General features: G+C 27.3%; 1 protein-coding gene across 2 annotated transcripts in view; it reads right to left on the reverse strand.

Annotated features, from left to right (window-relative positions):
* Window positions 1-1,120: 1,120 nt before the first annotated feature.
* The window catches only part of LOC147806232 (kinesin heavy chain-like), a 47,832-nt gene continuing 23,071 nt past the window's right edge, over window positions 1,121-25,881 (reverse strand). The window contains exons 10-26 of one of the 2 annotated variants that reach the window (XM_087169018.1): window positions 24,628-24,776; window positions 23,260-23,408; window positions 21,455-21,708; window positions 19,718-19,924; window positions 18,280-18,429; window positions 17,787-17,882; window positions 16,121-16,216; window positions 15,205-15,322; window positions 14,922-15,096; window positions 14,635-14,736; window positions 13,180-13,240; window positions 11,488-11,667; window positions 11,120-11,256; window positions 9,675-9,754; window positions 9,505-9,592; window positions 8,521-8,568; window positions 1,121-3,692 (exon numbers count right to left, since the gene is read on the reverse strand). In XM_087169018.1, the coding sequence (XP_087025144.1) occupies window positions 8,526-8,568; window positions 9,505-9,592; window positions 9,675-9,754; window positions 11,120-11,256; window positions 11,488-11,667; window positions 13,180-13,240; window positions 14,635-14,736; window positions 14,922-15,096; window positions 15,205-15,322; window positions 16,121-16,216; window positions 17,787-17,882; window positions 18,280-18,429; window positions 19,718-19,924; window positions 21,455-21,708; window positions 23,260-23,408; window positions 24,628-24,776 (2,085 nt within the window). In that variant the 3' untranslated portion in view covers window positions 1,121-3,692; window positions 8,521-8,525. Of the gene's footprint in view, window positions 3,693-8,520; window positions 8,569-8,712; window positions 8,737-9,504; window positions 9,593-9,674; window positions 9,755-11,119; window positions 11,257-11,487; window positions 11,668-13,179; window positions 13,241-14,634; window positions 14,737-14,921; window positions 15,097-15,204; window positions 15,323-16,120; window positions 16,217-17,786; window positions 17,883-18,279; window positions 18,430-19,717; window positions 19,925-21,454; window positions 21,709-23,259; window positions 23,409-24,627; window positions 24,777-25,881 lie in introns of those variants that run through there. The other variant, XM_087169019.1, reaches the window with a different exon arrangement.

The raw sequence follows: 25,881 nt of genomic DNA on the forward strand, positions 1-25,881 counted from the left end.
TCTCTTCCAAAGTTAATATCTGTTGTTTGGTATGGTATAAACCCCCAAATTGATTAAAAATTTTGTCACTGTAACTGTTTTTAACACCATCTTGAGTGCATAAATCACAATACCCATGAACAAAATGTTATTCTGTTAGTATGCTCTCCAGGGGGTCATATGTAGGCAAAGTTATTTAATAATCACCCTGTATTTCAAGCCTTAAATTACAATTAACCACATCACAACTTTAGCAGTAATGAAGAAGCTATTTTGGTACTTCATAACAATAACAGATATGCATATTTAGGAGATATGAAATAAATCCAGAAGACAAAATCGAATTAAGTCAGAAATAATTTATTGAAAACAGCAGATGATACATATAAAATCCACCGATCTGGTATTTCATTTATTAATCCAGACAAAAATTTATACAGTGAAAATAAAATCAAGCACATGTTCATAAAAAGGCACAGAGTAAGGAAGCTTTATTTTAATTAAGCAAGAAAACATAAATCACAGAAAATTAATGAATTCTTTGGTCACATTAAAATCCACCACAAAGTAAACATGGAGAAATTTTACTTTTCCAAAACAAAGCTGCACAACAGTTTCCCATGTGTTTCACAAATTGAAATAATCTCGATTGCACACACTCTAATCAACATGTTTTATTTCAGCTTTCAGGTATGGGGAAATCAAATTTTGCAGCCAATTTAAATGATTTTCTAATAAATAAATGAAGGGCTTAAATATAAAAACGGTCAAATGTATGTCAGGATTTTTTCTTAATGACATTCCAGTTAAATTTTTAAAAAAAAAGATTATGAAGAAAAATTGCAAACACATTTTGGACTTGGCCAATTTTAAAACTTATTAATTTAAAACAATTTTAAAAATAAACAGTTAGAATATCCACCATTTTTAAATTTAGAAAGCCAAGTTTGATGAAACTAAGCAGAACAGTAATTCTAAATCGAGCCTGGTTAGTTTTGAAGCTATGAAAACATTTTAAAAAATGCACCCTAGACTGTTAAAAAAATGACAAAGGCTTTTTTCTCTTTTTCTGATTTGGTCACATTTAAATATTAACCCTTCATATGATTCTATTAATACTGATGAAAAATTAGTTCAGATGACTAATAAAATAATAAAAAAAATTTCTTTTTTTTTTTTTTAAAACTTGCAATGTTGATGTTGCTTTTTAATAAGGTGGCAATAAAAATCTCTTTTATAAAAATATTTTTTTTTTTGTCATCTAAAACTTGATAAACGCGTGAATGAATCCTTCAAAGCGCAAAGTAGTTTCACTACAAGCAATAAAAATAATGTACACTCTCGCAACTACAATAACATTTCATTTTACCTCTTTAACAGCATTTACAGCGGTGTATACAGACATAACTCATTAGCTATAAAAAAAAATTCTTAAAACTACAATGGGTCAACTGACCACTTTAACACAAATTATGAAGAAAAAAAAAATCTAAGAATGTTAAAGTGTTATCAATTGGACACTAAAGTGTGAGGGGGAAAAACATTGAATGCATCACAAAGAAATAAATAACAAAAAAGAACTTTACATAATTTTCCAACTAATGACCCGTTTCTCCCTTTCACTAAAAATACATTAAATAATTTCAATTCAAATTTTAAATAGATTATGTCTAGATTGGATACATAATGAAAAATTTAAATTAGACACAAGTTATTCGTTAACACTCTTGGCTCGACAATCTATTAAACCAAATCATATTGCACTATTAACATATATATATAAATAAAAATACAACAGTTTTTATAAACTACAAGCTGATATTAGTCAAAATTTTTATAGCTTTTAAATAACAAAAAAATTGTCAAATAACAATTTGAATGAACTAATATTAACAAATATTAATATTATAATATACTAAGTGAAAATATGTTTCTAATTGTAACTTTAACATCGTTTATTTAAATTTATCTAGTAGTTAGAAACAGATTACATAGTTGGCTTTAAATATACTCAAAAATCAAAATAAAACCTTAATTTTAACTTACTAAGGCAACCTCAAAAATTTACAATTTTTATAGAAAAAAAAATTATTTTTTCTTCCTTATAATATTTACATCATTATAAAAATTGAACATCCGACTACTTTTCTACATAGTCCGAAAATTAGATAATGTATTTTTGCAGACAGTGTGACAACCTTTGCATGTCCGAATCATACTAGCTCTCAGCCATGCCCTTGAAAATTAACCAAATTTCATTTTTTACTTCGTTGTCAAAGTCAATTTGTTTGAAGTGGGAGTAAATGCCAGCTGGAACCATAATAAATACCAATAAAACTTAAACGAGCATTTCAGAACTGAAGAAGTGGAATGTTGAACATACATGCAACATCCACATGTCAGTTATAAATTGTTTCTCTCTTGCAATAGTTTCAAAGGAACATTGCACACTATAGACTGGACTTGGCACCCAATAACTATCACTTTCACCTTAATTTAAAAAAAAAAAAAAAACATTACATCATGAGGTAATTCATAGATTTGGCAAAGGTAAATGTGAGGTTTAACTCTTTCTCAAAGACATGCAGGTAGCTAGTTCACCACAGGTATAAAAGTTAGTGTCCACAAAATTCCACCAACCGATTTCACTATTATGTAGAAAAATAGAGGTGTGTTCAGTTTTTAAAACTATCTAAATATTATAGTAAATATTATTTGAATAGTACAAGAGCACAACAATGAAGGCACACTTCACAATCATGTTCGTATGGAAAACCATACATTTCAACATGAAAGAAGTAAGCACCATAGCCAGTTTAATTTCGCATAACACATATTATTAGGTAACACATTTTACTTAAGATAAATTCAAGAATCACATAAATAAAATTTAACCAATAATCGGCGAAAATGTCACAATTATATCGCCTTATAATATACTGTTAGAATCTTTGATGAGGGATAACTAATGAGCAATGATAACAATTAATCATATTTAAAGCATTACAACCATTTTTATTAATAATAATTTATCATAAAAGCAAATGTTATATAAATAATTTACTGTACATAAACCAATAATCATATTAACGATAAGCATTAATAGGCAAATCCAACACTAAAAAAAAAGTTTAGCATTAAAAAAGAGAAATACATTAAAATAAGTAAAAATTTAAATCTTATAAACGGATACTTGATGCGACATTTTGAAAAAACAGTACTGATCAACAATGATTATATCAAATTTCCAGCCTAAATAAAGTCCTTAACATTTCACCACTTAGCTGGTAAATAATAAACAAAAATTATTTGCTGGTTTAAACAAGTTTTTTTTTAATTAAATTCTTCGATAACATGATTGAAATAAATATCCAATATTAAAATTCATCTTCGTCAGATAACCCTTTGATTAAAAAATAATAATAATAAAATAAATAACGCTTAAAAGCATGTTAATTTTTTTTTTCTTCTTTTCAACAAATGTCTGCCCTTGTCCCAATTTTTGAGCACACAGAGAAGGGGGGGGGGTTGAAAGACATCACAGCCCTGAATGTCAGGACATGACTATTTAGCAAACACAATTGCAAGTATAAATTATAAGCTTTGTTGCGAATCATCTCTGGAGAAGTCCTCAGTGTCCAAAAGATTTTAAAAAGTTCATGAAAGGAGAACTTCGGCAAAGCCCAAACTGGAGTATATACATTAACTTTCTTCTGCAAAAATAAACAAATATCAGATATTTGATGCAAATTAGAACTAAATATATGTTCAGTTTGATTCAGAATTATTGTTCAAAAATCTTCATACAGGTTAAGAACATAAGCACGATTGTCACTCAAATCTGTAAAAAAATTCCATGCGTTTTCCCTGTACATATTATACACAATATATTAAGAGGAAACACACAATCATTGAGCTCTTGTCTGAGCTATAGTGGGCTAACTATACTAGTTTTATTCGGCTTTAGATTGGGCTAATTATACTAATTGCTGGAAAAACTTAAAGAAATAAGGAACAGCTTAACCTACTTAAAACAAATAACGCTGTAATAAATTAAATAGTTTAGTTTAGCAGAAATATCGTCCTTACAGATCCTATAGAATGCGCTTTGAGAGGTCAGCACTTTTTAAAAGACGAAAATAAGAAATAACAGGGTTCCTACACTATTTTGAGAAAACAATATCCTGACTTTTGCAGGTTTTTCCTGACCTTTTACAATAAAATTCCTGACCCGCCGTTTCCCACCTACTCCAACAAAACTTTTAACATTGCAGTTTCAATTAGTAATAATATGCTACTTAGTCATTATCATATATTGAATAGGATAAACACTTATATATTAAAGTGGAATTGCATAATAGCACTTTATCCCAAATTATATTTTCAGAAAACTTGTGAAACATATTTTTAATTATCATGATTAGATTAAACTTTTAGTGCGTTTTTGTAGTTAGATACGAAAACTATTTAAATAAAAAGATCAAGAAAATCTGTTGGATTATGGAAATATTATTTTATTTAATGTTAAGTGGAACCAAATGCATGAGTGTCGTCAGGATATAAAGGGTTAATCAAATCTGCAAGATATGTATCAGTATCCTCAAATAATATTTACGCTTAAAACATACTAGAACATTTGCTACATTAAGTTATTAGTTTTTAAAAATCACCAATTCACTTCAAACTGACTTTTCTTTTAAAAGATAATATTGAAATATAAAAGCGAAAAAAGTCAAGAAAAGTTAATTATATATAAAAAAAAATTCAGATAGAAAAATTATGCACTTGTGAGAAAAATAAAATCAAAAATATCTTCTTTTTTTTCAGTATTTTTAAATTTATTTCTGTAATACTGTAAGCTTCCGGAGAAACTTAGGGGCTCCTATGTTATATAATATTTCTCAACATATTTTGTTGTTTGACAATTTCTGAATCAAGAACATCCAGTTCTGTGGCAGCAGTTTTCGTCAATTTAGATTTTCTTAATTTCAAATCATCTATCTTTTCTTTTATTTGTTTTCCAGAAGTTTCAGCTTTTTTACTCTCTTCGTTTTTCTTTCTTTCTTTTTTTTTTTTCTTTTTGGCTTCTAATGCATGTCTCTATCTTGTTCTAGATCCTTTTTGAGCATCTAGCATTTTTTTCATTAATGTCTATGTTTTTTATTCCATTTATAAATGAAACATAATCATACACACGCCTTTGTGAAATAATTTAGTCTTCATTGAGGTTTTCAACCAATAAGCTTTTATTGATTGAAAATCCCCCTTCGACTGCTGCATTACCATGAGAGAGGATAAGAACAATTTTTATAATCTCCCACAAATCTTCAAATTTTTTTTCTCCGTGCAAATATTTCGAAAACAATTTATCTAATCTCTTTTGCTGTGGATTAAACTCTACGAAACTCCTTTGTTCTTCTTTTTTTTTTTCACAAAACAGTAAAAATTCCTTTTTTGCTTTTGTTTCAGCTACTGTTGTCTGTAAACCAGTTATTCACACAAAGAGCAATAAACCTAGCAACCCTATCAAAAATTCCTTATTGGATAAACAGGAGGAAATTTGCTAACAGGACAGGTTCTACCAGGGAAAGAGGAATGTTATTATGAGGAAATTACATATTTTGAATTAAAGAATTTTTCTTTGAAACTTTATTTTTGCCTGTCAGTCTTTGAATGAACTATAGTTTTTTTTTTTTTTTTCCTAACTTTATGAATATGTAAGAAAAATCCTGACTTTTTAGCTTAATATTAGAATATCCTGACTTTTGCAGGTTTTCCTGACCATATAGGAACCCTGAATAAAATTCCCTGTTGTAAGAAAAACTCTAAATTCCCTGTTATTTCAGGTGATTTTGCAGGTTTTTCCTGTGGAGTGGCAACCCTGATTTGAAGCAAGATCATATTGGTATATACAGGGTATCCGCTACATTTTAGATTTTCTAATCCATGACTAATTCCAAGAATTTTTCATGACTTCACAAAGTACTATTTCCTCCACAAAAACACAACAATAAATTTAAAAAAGCATTATAATAACATTAATCGAAATGATAGGTATAACCAAAATTGTTATACTCTGCATCTTCATACCTAGAGATTTTAAATTTAAAAAAAACAGAGTAAAGAAATAGTGGAAGTAATTAATTGAAAAAAATACAAAAGCAAATAATTTTTTTCTTCTTTTTTTCGGCAGAATTATATTCTAAAGATACTTTCCTTGTCCATCGGAAAGGAAAGAAATACTCCAGATTTTTCTGTTCTCATTTCGGAATAAAAAAAATTTGCCAATGACTGGCTTGTTACAGTTGGAATTTTAAATTGATAAAATAAAAATAATAAATAACAAAAACTCTGAAATCAGAGAAGTTTAAAAGATAATTCGCTCCAGAAAAGAGGTTTTTTCCTTCATTTTTTTTAAAGAACACGATAAAAATATTATACATTTTAATAAAATATGACTGTGGGGGAGGATTTTGTTACAAATTCAGATATTTGGAACACCGTGTAATTGGGGGGGGGGGTTAAATTCCATTTTTAAAATTAGATTTTTAGGCGACCTAAATCCATGATTTTATTTTTAAAAATAGTTAGAATCATGACAAATTTTGTTCAGTACTGAAATTCATGACTTTCCAGCTGCCCTGGAAATCAGGCGATCATATATACCCTGTATATATGATCGCAGGCGCAATGTAGAAGCACTACAATGTCATAAAGTCAAAGATCGAAACATGTGACAAATAGTATTTATTACACAAAAACTTGTTAATAATAATGAATCATTTTCAAAATTTAAATCTTGTATGGATAAGCGAATTTTATAACTACCAACAAAAATTTCACATTTGTTTAAAAAGTCACCACATACTGGCAAGATATATAGAAAGTGAAATTAAGATTAAGTAATCCAAAACTTTGATCATTCTCCTGCCTAAACTATTAGAGCCATATTTTTCAGATTGTGGTTGCCCTCATATTTTAATGGTCAAAGCTTCGAACTTGTTGGAAAAAATTACTTTGTTAGTTAACACTAATTACTTAGTATATATGAGATACATCGAACCATTAAGATTTACACTTAGATTGTGAAAATACAGTCATTAAAAACAAAGAAAGCTAAATTCAGAGTAATCTCTCTTTTTTTTACTTATTTACAGCACAAGATGGAACGCTTATCATTTCTTAGGATAGACACCTGTGAAATTTCATGACACCGAATTAAATATGCTATTAAACATGTTGCAAAACTACAGCACTTTTTACTGTAAATGCGTGGATAAAAAGCGTTCAGTTCATATTTATTTATTGCATCAGAAAATCTTTCAGAATTTATGCAAATGTTTTGGAAAATTTATTCCTTATTTTAAGGTACCTCAAACTTAAATTCAATTCCTGCGTTTTTTGGGGGTATTTTAATCTAATTTTTCTACAGCTAATAATTTTTATAAAAAAAAAAAAATTCCGATTTTTCTGTGCTCTTGCCATGCTAATTTTATCAAGGCCTAGGCCAATGATTTCTGAGGGGCAGAAAATTAATGAAAAGTCACCAAAAGGATTACTATTATCAAATCTATAAGAGCTTTATATTTAGATTTATTATGTAAACTTTAACTGAGAAAAATATTCTTTCAAGTATTCCAAATTTCTGTGATTTTTTCTCTTAGTAAATAAAAAAATTATTAAAAACTATTTAATGGAATAAATTTAAGGGAAAGCATTCAGGTTATTATACGGGTATGTAGACATTTTTATCTTCCATGCAATCATCAGTATTGGTTAATAGCAAAATAGTAAGGGGTCTCGAAAACAAATGCTTTCGTCTTATCAGTCTATATTTATTTTTTTAGTTCTGTCTTACCTATGCACATAAATTATATTATTAGAATAAACTTAAACATATTATGTGAAAGAATTCAGGTAGGTAGTAATCAAGAGATATAATGAGCAACACACACTTTTTCTTCTTTTTCTACCATTTATGACACATTAAAGGTAACTTATTGTAAGCAAAACTGGTAGCTCACTGTGGTAAACATTCAAGATATAGAGATAATATTGAAATACTGTTTCCTATTGAGGATAAAGATTTTTGGTGGAGCATTATTTTGTACATGATAAATATTCAATATATTTTGTACATAATAAATGTAAAATCATTATTATGATTAAAAATATTATTAAAAATTGATTAAATATTTCAATAATTATAAATTTATTAAATAAAAATATGAAGGCATTAAAATTTTTAAGTGATATAAAAAACCAAAATCAAGAATAACAAAAATCTCTTTCAGAAATTGAAATAGGCCTTAATTTAGAAAACAAATCAAAGTCTCTTTGGTGGTTCTTTTATTTATTTTTTTAGTTAGAATAAAATTCCTTGCTTTTTTTTAGATTGATGAAATTCCCTACTTTCTTGGCTCTAAAGCCGCCACACATTGCTTTTCCTACCTTTATATGCAGAAAAAAAAAATTATAAAAAATTTGTAAAGAAACTAGATTTAGCAGGCATTTAATATGACTAGTAAAATTAATGCAAACCTTTTTTAGGAGACATCACTTTTCGACCGCCTTTGATAGCTGTGGAATCTAAAATAGATGGATCATAAGTATAACAAATCTTTGCAACGATACATAGGAATTACAACTGACATTCTAATAGTTTATACAATAGTCAATTAAATATGCACAATTCATAATAACAGAATGAAGATAAAATACATTTTATCTCACCAAAGTCACTCACCTCCACTATTCCTAAAAAAAGGAAGGAAAAAAAAACATATTAATCACTTTTATTAAAACTCAAACAAAATAATTCATATTATCAATAAAAAAATGTGATAAAGACATTCACTAAGTTAATGAAAATATATCCAGCGACCATATACTAAAAACGACTATATGCTAAATAAATATGCACATTTTAAATTTCTGCAGCTTCCTTGGAAATAAAGAAACTTTTGTGTCAAATCAATTTCAAGACAAAGAAGCTTAACTTATGTACTATCTCAATTAAAAGAGTTTAAAGTGGACTTGTTGATAAGTCTAAGCATCGTTGTTGTATAGTCATAAAAAACAGACCAAGTCATTAATTTGCATTCAAACAAAGCAAAAAACTAAAACGGTGAATAAAAAAGGGTTGAGGAAATAATAGCAAGATGGAAGTTGGTATGTTATTTATACAAGAAAGCTTGCAGATTGGGTAAGAGTTCCAAAAAATCCAAAAATCCAAAAGTGTTAAAATTATTTAGTGAGTTACCATTTTATATAAGTAAGAAACAAAGGATTTATTTTGTCTCTAACTACTTCAATGTCAATTAGTATCCATCCACATTGTTCAAAATCCTAAAAATTCAAATAATGCTCAGAGAGTTTAAAATTACTTTTAAATGTCAATTGTTCAGTTTTTCTAAAAAAAAAATTAAACTGTTCAGTAATAAAAAGATTCGATTTTAGCATTATTTGAGAGTTAAAGTTTAACATCATGATATTTATATATGGAAAAAAAATAATGATAATTACATGTTAGATCCTGAACCCTGGAATTGATTAGGCCTGATGCCCTGATTTGCACTGCCAGAGTGAGGCTGTCCTGCCCTGATGGGTTTAGCTAGAAATAAAATTTAGCATTTAAAATAAACAGTATAAAACTATACTCGCAAATTTATTCAAGCAAATTAATTAGCACTTACCAATATGAGCCATATTTCCACGCCTAGCAATTTGCTTTTGTCTCACAGCTTCTTTTATTCTATCAACCTCATGTTGATATCTAAATTTACAAATTAAAAAAATTCTTTAATTTCCACATTTGAAAAATAAACATTTTATTTTATCGATTGAATAATTATGAAGAACACTAAGAAGTTGTATTTGAGAAACAACTTTATTCCAGATGATTTATAAATAACAAAAACTGATTGTTTTCTTAAATAAAATCTGCTAAATAAAAATGTATAAATCTCTTTAAAGTGAAAGATAAAATTCAATTAAAAGATTTATTATACAACATAGTTACAGTTGATACTTGAACATGTAAACTTGTTTAAATTAAAAAAAAGAAAAGAAAAATACTTAATTCTACTATTGAAGTTGATTTTGCCACAGTATACTCATATTAATTACAACACCTACTTAAGTGAGAGTAACTAATGAGAGGATTTCATGGCAATACAAATCCAAGTTAATATCTTTTGTGTTAGACTTAAACTGGCAACATCAATATATTAAAACTAAATACTGCATTACTTAAAATAATATCATTAACTCAGTGTTTAAACTAACGGTTCAGATATCATTTAACAATTCAAAGAGTAGTAATGAGATCAAAAAGATGAAGATACAATAGAACTCTGATTATCAAACCTTTTATACCTAAATATTTCTGCTAACTGAATTTGATAATATTTTTTTGCCTATTTTCTTTTTTACTTTTTCATTTTCAATAATGCTGTCATATTTAAACTTAACATGAGACCTTTCAGGTCTCTATGTTGTTGCTTTCAAGTGACAGATCTGACGAATAGTTTTCAAAGCCCGTTTAATTACTCAAATTCAAAGCCACATTTAATTACTTGCTATATCATATTTTGCAATTATTTGATTTGCAACAATCATCTTAACATTAACTATTAGAAGCTAAGTTTAGTTATATCATCATGGCTTCCCTTTCGCTAGAAGGAACAGGTCATATTAGTCTGAGCAAGAAAAAAATATATTTGTATCAGCAGCATTGAGAACATGTTAAATGCTGCTAGTTAAGGAATATAAATCAATGTAATCAATTTAATAAAACAATAAATATAGCTAATGATTCAAAATTAGATGCTGCTTTTAAAAATAGGTTATAAAAATGGGGGGTGAAGAAACATGGCTATCTAAAACAATAGTGTAAGTGTATTTAAAATATCTTTATACTCATTATCATGTAGCTGGTATCATAATAAAATTAAATTTGTATACTGTTAAGCAAAAATTATTGTTGAAAATAAAAAAAACACAATGTCAACACCATAATTGAAATACTACTTTATAAATAAACCTCAAACTTTTGAAAGAAATCAGATTTCCAGAAAAGACATAATTAAAACAATTTTAAGATACATTAAAAAAAAAAGTTATGTAGAGAAAAAATCACCTTTTTCTATCACGCATAGCACTTTCTTTAGCATCTTTCAGAGCCTGCTCCAAAGCTTTTACTCTTTCCATTGTTGCACGCAGCCTTTTCTCTAGTTTAGGAAGTTCACAGCGCAAATCAGCATTATCTCTAACCAGCTACAATCATTCCGAATTCGGCCAATTAGTAAAAATGAATTTATAATAATAAATGCATAAATTTTATTTAATATTTACTTAAAATAAAGTGCATGAGAGGATTTTAATTATTATTAACACATTCACATAATTAAAATAGTAAAAAAAAATTTTAATAAATTATGATGAAACTTGAATAATAAAAAAGAAACAAATATAGATTTTTAAATTAAAACTTTCAGAAGGACATACCTGTTTATGGACTTTGGTTAGTTGATCTAGATTGTTTTCGAGGAATGAGATCTTTTGCTTCTGGGCTAAACTACCGCCATTATCATCACTGTCATCTCCAACAGACGATTTCTTTACCCTACTCTGAAGGTCTTGTACAAAAAGTTTTCTTAGATTATGTAAAGTCTGAAGTTCTTTAGCCTAAAAAAGTAGATGAAAGTAATATGAAAAATTTTTTAAGTATAATTCAATTACTACTTTAAGAATATAGTGAGAGCTCATTTAAGGAAACATATACCAATTCAAAATACTTTTATAGTACTCAAATGGGTCTTCATATAAGTATCACTATTTTCTGTTACCCTATTGATTCTTGTTTATTAAGGATGTTTTTCTTACACACACTGTATTTTGCAAGTAAACTTGAATATGACTTTACAGTAACAGTATTTCTAACATTAAAAAGTTAAGCTCACTTCACAATAGATGTGCTCACCAACAAAAATAATTTGGAATTCATGAATATTTTATTTTTAGCTTTTTTTTCATGAAAAAGGCATTGTTTTCATCCCTTTGTTCAGTATAAAGAATTTATGACCCACCTTCTATTAAGACATAATTCTGAAACAATTAAAAAATTGTTTCCAAACATTTTTAAAAAATGTAAAAAATTATAATTTTTTAATGAAATTTTTTTTCAAATAAAAAGTGTTTGATACTCATAAGTGTTTAATTGCTTACATCTAAGATATTTGTTCAAATCAATAGGATTCAATGTGGAGTTTAAAAACACAAAATCTGTAATAGTTTATGCTGCCTACTAGTTTATGGGTATTACCTATCAAAACAGCAAATCATTCAGCACTGTAAATTATGTCTGAAGCAAAAATAGATCACTGGAATACCTCAATGAATATGAAACATATTCAAATCATTGTTTCAATTGGCAATTCTGAATATAAAATTGTATGAATATTCATATAATTTTATATTCAGAATTGCTCTAATTCTGTTATGCACTGCCAATTCTGGTTTTCTATAGGCGCACTACTACCTCTATTGCAAAAAAAAAATTTTAAATTTTAAAAATAACAATTAGAAATACATAGTGCAATTAAAAGAGTAATCGAAATACAAATGATTTGAATGTAACAGTCCTAAAACACTGACTGGTCCAATATAAGTATAATACTATGGTACTAATGGGTGTGAAAAATGTTTTCTTAGTTACAGGATATAATTTGTTAATGCATTTCCAAAACCTATAACTTGGTATGGTAAGAAAATGAGTCCTTTTAAACTATACCAATTAATTCAAGATAACTCAATTATTCTTGCTACTATTAGGTCTATATGGGTACGGCTTAGAAAATCGGATATTTTAGCCATCTTAAATCCCACCAATTTTTAAGCTTCATATGCTCAACAAAATATTAGTGTCTTTACAACAAAGTCAAACACTAAGAGTCAACTGCAAAGGTATAGATTTCTGATAGTACTGAGTGATATCAATGGCAGAAATACCATCTTAGCCAATCATAGAAAATATGGTCCTCAAGATATACTTTGATAAATAATTTCATTACATTTTTGTGTAGATTATTTCTATTTTCATATCACATTAAAATAAAATTATAACATTTTGTAATAATGATAAAAAGAAAATAAGTAGTAAACAAGAAAAAAAAATTTTATTTGTGAAAGGCAACATACCACAGTCTCTTCCAAGCCTTTGAGATCCTGACGAGCTTGCTCTCTTCTCTCACTCATTAATCTGAAATAGGTGTAGAAGATTTAATTTACATAGTTGGTTGTTAATATAAGGCATGCATAAAAAGATCAGTGAAAGGATACATAAAATAAATGATGAAAACAAGATACCAATATTCTCATTTAAGTATTACCAGAAAGCTAGGCAAAATTTTTGGGTAAAATGTTTGCATTGGAAGGGAGCTATAGGAAGGAGTCAGTGAAAGAATAGTTCTTGGTTGATTGAAAAACAGATGTCACATGCCATCAAAAAATGTAGAACAAAATGAGAACAGGTTTTGAATTAACCCAAATCAATGCAAATAATTATCATAGATAATTTTTTATTTCCTATATATCTAATGGAATCCTGTAACAAAACTGGTCTAAACTGCTTGAAATTGTCAGTTATCTTAATTTGAGCATGGTTCATCGTGTTTTTTTTTCTTTCTCGAAAACATTTAAATCAGTTGTAAACACATTTTGTACTCACATCATTTGTTCTGCATGCCAAGACCAACATCAAACACATTTAGTAAATTTGTAACAAAACTTAATGCTTATCTATATGGATCACACCAGTAATAAAAATTTAGTGGTCCAATAGGAACATGTAGATAGTTATTTAGTAGTCAAAAAACTTAATGTGGAAGACAAAATTGAGAAGGAAAAAAAATCTAATTTTGCAATTACTAAGTCCATGTTATGCAACACATCAAAAATTATTCATTGCCATCTATAACACTTAAAAACCAATTAGGTTATTTATTCCATTATAATAACATTTAATGAAATTAAGTAAAAAAGGGCTAAATTAATATTCGGAAATAGACTCAACATAGATTTTAAACTGCTGAGACCAATAAATAAATGACGAAAACAGAGAAAAAAGAACTAACAAAATATTGCCTTAAAAGTAAATTATCTAAAATTATAAATTTTATGAAAAACTACATGAATGCAAAGCCTAGTGCAACATGTAAATTTGAAGTTTCAAGATATTGAATGAAACACGTTAGAATTTAATATCAATTAAATTGAATAAAAAATTAGTACAGAAATTTTTTTTAATGCACGGAATTCAACGTAAATACCTATTCTTTGGTGGTATTATCTTAAAAATTAAAAACATATTTCAAGGCGACAAATTTGTCGTCCATGCATATGATTTTAGCGAGATTTGTAGAATTGTCGCTTTACTGGCCGTAAACCCTATTTATCTGTACCGCTATCGTATCGCTTGCAAATGGACGGACATCATTTGCAAGCTTATAGAAAGCTAATCCGCATCTTTGCACCATGCCAATTCCTGATAGTATTCACCCTGGATAACTGCATTTCTGATTCACATTACTTTTGAAATAATCAGGCATTCACCAAATTTTTAGACACACCTTGCATTAAAATATTTCTACTTACATAAACTCTTGAAGTTTCTGAGTTTTATCGGATTCATCCTGCTTCAGCTTGTTATAATCAAGTTGTAGTTGTTCTTGGGCCAGAGAAAGCTTCTGATTGACACTGAAAAGGTCAAGTTGTTATTAAACATTGAATACAATAAATAGGATTTTAAAAAAATAAGTGAATAATACTATAAGTAAATTATAAAATTGACAATTTTTTTTAAAAAAAATTGACAATTTTTTTAAAGAAAATATTCAATACTAAATATGATTTCTAGCTTTACAATTCAGAATGAAACATACTCTTTTAGCTGATCAATCTGTGAATTTTTCTCTGCAATTTCATCTCTTAGTTGGGCTAGTTGTTTTTGATGAGCTTCCCTGTGTTTTTCTATCTGCTGTTCCAAAGCCTCTTTCATCTTTTCAGCACTGTCTTTTTCCTTCTGCTTTTCTTTTGATGCCATAATATGCATCTCCTCTGCAACATTTATAAAATTTTAAGCACAAATTTTTAAGAGCATTATGTTCAGTAAAGTTTTGAATAAAGTAAATATTAATATGAATAAATAATAATTCTCCCTCTTACTTGCTGATTTCAGTTTAGCACACTCTTCATTAAGGGCATCTACTTCTTCTTCTAAACTTCTTTTTTTATTTTCGTTATCACGAATGGTTTCTTGCAATGATTTCATTTTCGCTTCATACTGTCAACATAAAAATAAAATCTAAGTAAGCATTAATGAAATAACTACTTATTATTTGTAATGTAATACACATTTAGATATTTTTAAGTAGAAAATTTCATATAAGATAAATGATATCTATATGATGTTTATTCATTACAATATTTTATATGGCTTCTCCATAAATTATAATTTTTCTACCAATGCTGCTGTACATAATTATATTTTTCCCTTTCATTTGTTATTTAGCTCTGCGTAATAATACTAATAAATATTTTTAAAATCTATGCAACATTGTCCAAAAAATTTCTGAAGAAAATACATTTGCTTACAAATTTATTCAACAGATACAACATTTTTACTTTAAAAAATTTGAAACACAGTTTCGAAATAATTTATTCTTAGATTATGGAAAACTACTAACTGACTTCTAACTAAAACTGGATTTTAAATAATGATTTTATCTTTTTCCAGGCTACATATTTTAAATAATTGAAAAATAAATAGTATTTGTTTACAGATTCCTTGCCTAAAAAATGCATTGTAAATTCCCAACCTCTATTTAATTATTCATAATTTCTGACATTCTATTTGAAGTTATTATTAAAGAATTATTGGAAAAAAAAAAGATTGATAATGATTTCCTGAATATGGTTAAACACAACATTAATATGCTTTTTTGGCAAAATCTAGCCCTTACTGTTTAATAGAGAAGAAATAGACAAAGATAAGCTACTGTACAAAAATTAGTTAAGTATATATATATACAGTCACTCATATTAACACAACTTTTTGAACAATACCTTGAAACATTTTTACCTGATTTATAAGAAGTCTACATTCTGCAAGATCCTTTTCATAAGTTTCAACTTTTTTATTGCTGTCAACCTGAGAACTTTCCAATTGACTGCATCTCTAAATTAGATAAAGTAATTTATAATTAGCTGATAACATATTCAATGGTATTAAAACAGATAATACTTATATTTGTAAGAAAATTATCTAGTTCAATAATAAAACAAAAATATAAATTAAACTAAAAAATGAAATGATTTTGACAAAACCAAATCCAACTATAGTTGAGACTTGATTATTCGAAGCTTGGTTATTAAAGTTTTCTATATAAATCGGTAGAGAAAACTTCATTTAAGCATTTAAACAATAACCAGCTTGTTTGCCTAAAAACTTAGAGGAACTAAATTGGGATGGGATCGGTACAATGTTTTGACTATTGGACATCACAAGTTGAATTCAACCAATGGATCAAAGTACTAGAGAGCTTTAAAAAAAAATTGCAGATTTCTAAAAGTCATGGAAATTAAGAAAACCATTGCAGGAGCTTTGAAACATTTTCCGTGCCAGATATCTAACCTCTATCACCACAGCACCTTAGCTGACATCCAATATTTTAATATGATTCAATAAAAAATGAAAACTTACTTTTATGCTACTTCCCATTTCATAATATGCTAGTTCTTAAAAATTGGTCCTGGCTACTAAACATTTTTATGTTCATCAAAAAATTTTGAGTTTTGAAACTGATACGAAATACAAATGGAACATTTTCAATCCTTCCCATGGTGTCAAACACATAATAATAACCAACATAGCTGCCAACATGGATAGGAAAAAAAACCAGCAGACTTTACGAAATAATATAAATGTCATGATAATTATTGCTTAATGTATTAAATATTATACACATAGGGAATTTTAGGAATTTTTATAATCATCAAAATAGAAAAACGGAAATATTTTCCAATTATGATTGACATCAAATGAACCTGAAATGTTACGTATTATGCTTACTCATAATTTCAAATAGTAGGCATTTAATTCATAAAAGATAGTTAAAAGATTTTTTAATTAATTTAAGAAGAAAGTTCTGAATTTAAAAAAAGGGAACATTTTTGAACAATAAGAGTTTTAAACTGATTACTATAAATGACGCTCTTTGCATTATGAAGAAGTAATACTTATTTAAATATTCAAGCAAGCAATAATCTGTGCAAAATTTCTATTCTAATAGGTATTCTGTTAGGAAACTACTCAATTTTAGGAAATTTTCTAAAATGTATAAAAACTAGAAGAATTTTTATTAAACCAATGAAAAACTGGCAAAATCAAGTAGTTTACTGGAAAATCCAGTAGAGTTGGCAGCTATGAACCAATAAATATTGGTTAAAATTTGTAAATTTTTGGTTAAATAAGGTTCCATTTAGAATCCTCCTGTAAACAGGCACCATTCAATTTGCACTAAGAGAAACAAATAAACTCATTGTCCTTCAAACAAGAAATTAATTCACATGAATTAATTTTATACCAAAAAAAAAAATGACTACTATATTTCTACAATTAAAAATGTTACTAAGTTTGGTACTTATTTAGAAAAATATTTATGTGCAAATTTTTTCAATTGCAAAATAAAACACATTGAACCTTTGCTTAAAATTGGAATATTATAAACAAAAAATAAATAGCTTACAGATGAAAGAGCTTTCACTTCTGATTTCATTTTGCTGATATAAAGGCGAACAACCGTAAATTCTTCATCAACTTTTCCTGACAATTCTCCAGCCGCCTAGAAAATATAAATGTGTTTGAGAATAAATATGCTATTAAAGAAAAAAAATTCTTTCTGAAATCATTTTTGAAAACTACCACCACAATCTGTTCTCTAAGCTTAAAGCTTAATCATTACTTTATTTAACTTTGCAAACTTTTTTATGCACTCTTGTTTAGTTGCATGAAACATCTTGCACTTGAGTAGTGCACTAGTGCCTATTTTATTTTAGGATCTAATCTAAAGATGCTTCCAAACCATTAGTACAACATTAACAATAAAATAAAACAAAAATGATATAAAAAATAAAAATTTTAATAAATATCAGTTAAAACTAGATCTTAGGAGAGATGGAGTAAGAAATTACTTAAACCATATTTAAAAAGTATAAAATCACTTTCACAATAGAACTTACCCTTGTATCAGACACATTCCCACCTAAAACAACACCTATTTCACCCAAATCTTTCAGCAAATTCGTCAGCATCTCCGTCATTCTTTTCTTTTGATGCATAGTGTTATCCTTCAGTTGTTGCAATTCATTCATGGTATTGTTAAGATTTGACTAAAAGAGAAAATTCAATGACTTCATTAATAAATCTCAAATAATATTTAAACACTAAAAATTATACATCAGATTTACTCTTAAAGGATAATTATAGTCAAATAAAACTTTAACTTGCTTATTACAAGCATTGATCTGTCGAGAATAAATGAGGAAATTTTTAATTATAGTAGCTTGTTTATTTGGTGATAAAAATCACTTATTAAATAAGCTTTGTTATAACAAGCCAAGGATGAAAAATTTCTAAAACAGTGGGAAAAAATCACTAAGGAGAAATAGGTTTCTTTCAAGCCAAACTTTTTGAGAAGAAAAATAGAATATTAACATAATTTTTTAAACAATTTATAATTGTAATCTTGTTTGAATGATAGTAATAATTTTTAAGCTAATTAATAATTTCAAAGGCAGAAATTAAAATAAAAAGCAAAGTAGAAAAAAAAAGTGATACATTCTTATGAAATTAAACAATTGTGATTTGGTTCAATACTTTACAAAGGAGTATAGAAAAATCTCTTTTTATAATTATTTATAGAACTGTTAAAATATATAAAAAAGTTTATTACTACAATTAAATTAACAAATCCCATATTATACATACACTATTTATATTATACACACACTATATATAATCAAATGATTTTACTGAGTCTCAATGATATGTAGATTTTAAAATACTGATCTATCATAAAAATTTGATAATGTAAAATTGTTAATTTAGTTTATTTTTCATAAAATGACTGAATTCTCAAAATAGTAATATGCCATGTAGTAATATTTTCTATGATGATGAACCTCTGAATTATTGTGTCATTTTATCAATAATTTGATTTTCTCTGATAATTCTCCTAATTCCCCACCTGTGACAACCTAATATACTAAAATAAAACTATAAATTTGAGATTTGGATAACAAAACTGACTATAGAAAACTCAGTTTAATAATAAAAACTTATTATTACAAATATTACTTTGAATAATCTCTAAAAAAAGATACAATCAAAAATTTAAATTGCCAGCACATTACCTCACTCTTTATCAATCTCTGTATTTTCTGATGTTTTTAGTTTTTATGCATTTTGAAAAAAGTGTCAGATAGAAAATTTTTGGCAATGTGGTTATTTTTCAACAAAAAATTACTTTACTTGAGAAAAAAGAAAAAAACTTAGAAAAAGAGAGAAAATAGTAAGAAAAAGAAAATTTGCTCACAAGCAATTTTGATAAAACTTTAAAGAAATTTCAGAAATAAAAATTGCACCAATTTTAAAAAATAAAATGCTTAAGTGACTTACCAATTTCTGGCTATGGTCTTCGCTAAGCTGCTCAAACTCGCGACTCTTGCTGTCGACTTCTTGACACTTCTGATCATAATTGACAGCAAGTTCTTCCAATGCTTGAAGAACCTCTTTGACTTCTTCTTTAGCAGACTCATTTTCTTGCTGAAGTCTATTCATCTCGTGTTGTAAAAGCTCATAATCTTTGCGATTTGCAGTAATCAACTGTAAAAAATACAATTAAATTAAAGAGTTCATTAAATAAAAAAGACATTTATTGAGCTCTGTTGGACAAGAAAATCATTCAATCAAACATTTTCTTGATTTGCATTTTCAGTCATCATTGTTTATCTTGGCTACCGTGGTTTTTCTTGTTTTGTTTTTCACTCTAATTTTATGAGGGAACATTTACATAGGCAACTTTGTGTTTTATTTTCCTCATTTGTGTTTCACGATTCTTAAGAATGGATGTCTGTTGAGTATTCGAAGCATTCAGAATTTTCCCACCTTTATAATTTTTCAAACTAATCAAGTTTTTCCATTATGAAGTATAGTTTTCTCTATCACTTTCACAAAGTAACAAGAAATGGATAAAGAAAAGTGACTTAAGGTTGAATAAATCTAACCTCATTAACATTAAAATTGAATATAAATACTTTTACTGACAATAATTTAGATTTCTAGTTTAAAAAATAAACTACATGTAAATTTGTTTTAATGAATTCTATTGTGTATTTCGTGATCGTGTAATAATGTGAAAAACTGAGGAAACACTTTCTTTTTTTCAATGCAGAGTAGAATTTTGGTTAACGGAATCAGCTTTATAGAATGAAAACCTACAACTGATACAATCATATTAAATAGCAGGCACTATATAATCTAATTTTGTATATAAACTTGATTTCCCTCCCCCATGTGATCACAATTATAAACTAGGTTTATAAGACTTGTATATGAAAAATTAAATGAAAATATTGTTAGGATAAGTAAAGTTTAAGTCATTATATGATAGACAATTACTGCATATTTGTGGTTTTGAGAAATGATTTTATTTTCAAAGATATTTTTAATAAAATTTGGTTATAATCAAACAGCATAATTTTTTATCTGACAAAAATGACATACTCGAATATATATTTGATTATTTTAGAAGCTACAAGCTAGCAAAAATCTCAAAGAGTTAAAAAAATTCTCAGAATTAAAAATTTGTTAATAGTTTGAAATTTTTTGAAACTGAATTTGCATGAACATATTCAAAATTTAATTCTTTAAAAATATAGATATTTCAAAAATTATCTATCTGTAAGCCAATTAAAAAAAACTACTACTGGTGCAGAATAGCTTAAGAGCAAACTTATTTAAATTTGAAATGTAATTAAAGTTAGCGACATAATCTTTCAAAAATATATAAATGTCTTCTAAATTAAACTCCAGTTAATACAAGCACAGTATAGGACTTCTAAATCCAGAATGCTCAGAACTGCTAATATTTCTGATTTCTTAAATTTCTGGACTTCAGAGTCAAGACTCAAATTCATTCAATCACGTCAATAACAGAATAATTGAATGTAACTATTTTCTGGATTTTGTGTATGAACTCAACTTTATTCAATAACATCAAAAGCAGAATTATTCCTACTATTGTTTTTTAGTTCAATAACAAAATTATTATTAAATATATCTACAGCTAGCAATTAAATTTCAAGGCGTCTAAATTTGGGATTCAATATTGCAACATTTTAAAAGAAATGCTACCTCTTCTTGTTCAGCTAATTGCTCTTTTAGTTTTTCTACTTCTTGACTCTGCCTAGCTATTTCATCATCTTTTTCATCCATTTGACTGTAAAGACGTATACGTTCCTCTTCAAACTTAGCCCTTTCAGCATTGCCAACTGGCTCAGCAGACACTTGTTGAGGGATGTTAGTCACCGATGAAGTATCACTCAATGATAAGGTACTAACATCAAGATCTTTAGAAAGCAGCTGCTCATCTTGTGGCACAGATTCACCTAAAAAGAAATAAAGACATTTCAGCATTTTTTTTTACTTTTAATAAGTTTCTAAATACAATATATACACAGTAAGACTTGTAGGTTGTGAGAACTCATTTAACAAGATTCTGGGTGTAATGAGAAATTTAAAAAATTTATTAACAGAGTTTGTTGCGATAATAAGTGGTTTTATTGTGAAGAAAATGCACTTAACAGCATGTTCAGACCCGTTGGAATTGTTGTGCTTCAGATGTATCCGAACATCTGAAGAGTAAGGAAAGGCATTTCCTGGATACTCATTTTTGTCACAGATACAAAACATTGTTCCATAAAACAAAATGGATGTTTTGAGTGAAACTCTGGCAACTACAGAATAGAAACTATTCTTATGATAAACAGCCTATGGTTATTGTTTACTGGATTAATTTTTAAAAAGGTCAAGTACAGGAAGAGAGAAGGCGATGAACAGACATCACTGATGAGATTGTGACTTCTGTGACCATGGATTGACAAATCCTGGATGCCAGCCTGGTCGTCTAAGGGGCTAGAAAAATCTCCTTGGCGACTAACTTTTCTAACATTATTCTGCTACTTATGTTTGAACTATTTAAATAGAATTCATTAGGAAAAAAAAGTCTAAACTGATCATTCCTTTGCCACAAAATTATATCAATTGATAAAAATAGTATTTTAATAATAGTATTTTAACTCAAAGGCAATGTTAATGTATACATTAAAAGAAACATTAATTTATATACAGCGTTAGTGCTTTTTTTCATAATTAGCTTTATTAAATTTGTTTAATTTAATATTTAACTTTTTTACATCAAAAAGACATAGATATGACTCGTAAAACTAAAAAAGGGTCAAGTATGTCCATAAGAAGATATTTTTTTACTTTGCAGTAAAATAATAACCTTACAATAATTCGAAATGATGGCTCCTAAGAATTTTTCCGGCTCTTAAAATATTACATATTTTGTCAGTCCCTGCCAGTGACTGAACTCTTGAACTCAAATTGTTGTTAGAGTATTCATTCAATGGCATTGATATGCATTCCAAAACGTCCGAAATCATGGAAAATGGCAACTTCACCTTGGCAACACGCCATTACACCACCTGCATATTGACCACTTTATTAGCAGATTTACAAACGCCAACAGTTTTTATAGCCATCTAGCAGTTTTGGCCTGTTCTCCCCAACCTTGTTTCTGTGCTTAAAAACTCTATATACATAACATTAAACTAAGATTTTTGAGAAGAAAAAAATTATGCAATAAGCACCAGTTCTGAAATTAAAAAACTGACATTCTGGAGTTACTAATTTAAAAACCTAATAATTTTGCTAATTTTCACAATAACAGTTACTTATTGAAGATTAAATTTTATAAAAGATACTTGGTTTATAAAGTTAGTCACCTATTTTGAGCCACAATTAAAAATAGGCTTAATAAACCTAAGTATAATGCTTACTACTGATTACAATTAACTTTTTTTTTTTTAAAAAAGAAAGTGTAAATATACAACGATCAAAGATATTTTTAATTAAATATAAATTAAATAACATACCATTTCGCCACCTGTTAAGTTCTGCTTCAGCTTGGGACAACTGAGCTTTGAGTTTAGTAACTTTTTCTTTTTCTTTCTCCCACCTTCTTTTCCACTCCTCTGCAGTTAATTCTTCGTTGACTATGACAGTGTTCTTTATAGTTTTCGCTCTACAAAAAACACAATAATTCAAAAACAGATTCAGATTTTTGAAAAATTTTATTTAGACAATCAGCCTTATCAGTTAACTACCTCGTATCTAGTTTAGAGTTTGCCTTATCATAAAAATAATTTAATTCAAAAATTATTTTAATGATACTATTTCACCGATTTGGAAGAGGAAGATTTGATTGCATAGTAAAAAGTGGTAGCTGAATTTCCCAACAACCTAAGGTATAAATAAATAATAAAGTATCAAAATACAAAAGTTTCAGAGCACTGGTGAAAATTTTTTTTATAAACCTTTCCTGATTATGCATCACTAAATAATTTATTTTCCAATGAACCTCTTATAAATTAAAGACTTAATATACATATATTATTTGAAATTTTATAACACAGTAATTTGTTATTTGAAACAGTAATATATTATTTGAAATTTTAATACAGCCTTTAATCTACAAGGAAGTAAAATATAGAAAAGCTATTTCTTGTGTGGGGTTGGGGTCACTACATAAGTTTAGCTGAATGGTAGAAAAACCAGTTCAAATATTATAAGTTTATAGCATTTTATTAAGTTCTAGTTACCTTTTGTTCAAAACAGGTATATATACAAAATCATGGCATAAATATTGCAAATTATCAGTTGCAAATAGTACTGACAAGCAAATGTGCCAATTTAAAACAGTCAAAAGAATACTAATTCATGTCAAATCATGTAATAATCTAATAAGCATTCACGACAATATTGAATACGAAAAAGTGTGAATGAAGCTGAACAATATAAAAAGAGAACATATAATGCTACATTAACAGACATAGAATAGTTTCATTTCTTTAATGATGAGTGCTCCTTCAGTATTGAAACACAGAATGAAAGAAAAAATAGGAAATAAAACCCTCTGTCTTTCTACACCAAAGAAGGTTCTTTATTTGAGAACAGAAACTATAGCATGTCTATCTATGTTACCTTAGTTGTGCTGTTTTCACACTCATATATATAGCACAAAGTCACACCATTCTTTACTAAAATAAATTAGTGTTAATAATCATAAAATTAAAAAATTATAGTCAACAATCTACAACAATTACAAGAATGTTGAAAAAAATATATAATTTAAATAAAGAGTATTAAAAATGTTTTATATAGTTCATTAAATTTTTTGAAAGTTTAAAAAAAGAAAAAAAAATTTTAATATTTTTTTAACAAAGTTCAAAATAAATTCTTACCTGCGACCAAATTCCAATGTAGATTTAGTTTCAGATTCATTATAGGAGGCTGGAGAACAGCAAATGATAATGGTAGTTCTAGAGTTACCACCCAAACTCTCTTGTAATATTCGGGTAAGTTTACTATCTCGATATGGTATATGAGATTTCTACAAAGCAAAAAAGTATGTTTAGAATATGTATAGTTAAAGAAAATGTTACTTCATAGATATATTGCATTTGCCAAATCTTTATAATTTAAATATTTTACTAGTTTTTTAATGCCTATGGTAATACACAACAATCATCTTATTAATGATTTCTGTGAAGCATTTATAAAAGAAATATGTTACCTAATACTAAAACATAAAATAAACATTAAGTTTCCTTCAGATAATTTTGTTTAGATATAAATTAAATATATTTTAAAAGAAGGAAAAGAAATGAAATCTGAAGGGGGGAAAAAGGAAGGTTCACAGAGTTTGCAATTACTCAAAGTATTTTCTACATACATTTTTAAACTTGTTTCAATGTAAGAATAAAATATTTATAAGTGTAACTATTTCATTAATTGGTTGAATTGCATATATGAGGGAAGTGATTGCACTGCACTAAACACAAACATTATAGAAAAAAAATGATGTTAAAAATTTAGCCTGATGCATGTAACAGGAAGAAAGAAAATCCCTAGAATATCTCAAACATGGTACTAGGAATACAATGAATTGTATTGCTGATGGACAAATTCCAAAGGTGTAGATTTTTTGTCGCCAAATTTAGTCCCAAGGCAAAATACAATATACACTTAATACATAGTTTGTAATTAAATTGCTATATTTCCAAAAAAATTACCTTGAAATATAATTTTAAGTTTTTTAAAGTCATAAATTCCACATGAAGTAAATCTTAAGGTATGAACTATCATAATAATACTTAAGCCTTCTATTTCATTTAGTTTCTGAATACATTATAAAATTTTTATTTTAAAATGAATAAAATCTGAATAGTTGTTACATGCTATATACACCTTAACAATAAACATTACAGGTTTCACTTTCGTACACATTTAAGCATAATTTTAAGAAAAATTTAATTCAAAGGAATGCCTACAACTTCACCTTTAATTTTTAAAAAGATTTTCTTTGCTATGCTGGCTTAGGAAATGTTGTATGAAGAAAGTATTTTAAGATAAATGAAAGTAATACAAATTTTAAATAATTTTATAAGTAGAATCTTAATAACTGCATTGTTACATTATACAGATTTAATGGTAAT

Source organism: Parasteatoda tepidariorum, chromosome 8 (genome assembly GCF_982258835.1).
Source record: "Parasteatoda tepidariorum strain Cologne lab strain chromosome 8, Ptep-v5.0, whole genome shotgun sequence".
NCBI classification, from domain to species: Eukaryota; Metazoa; Arthropoda; class Arachnida; order Araneae; family Theridiidae; genus Parasteatoda; species Parasteatoda tepidariorum.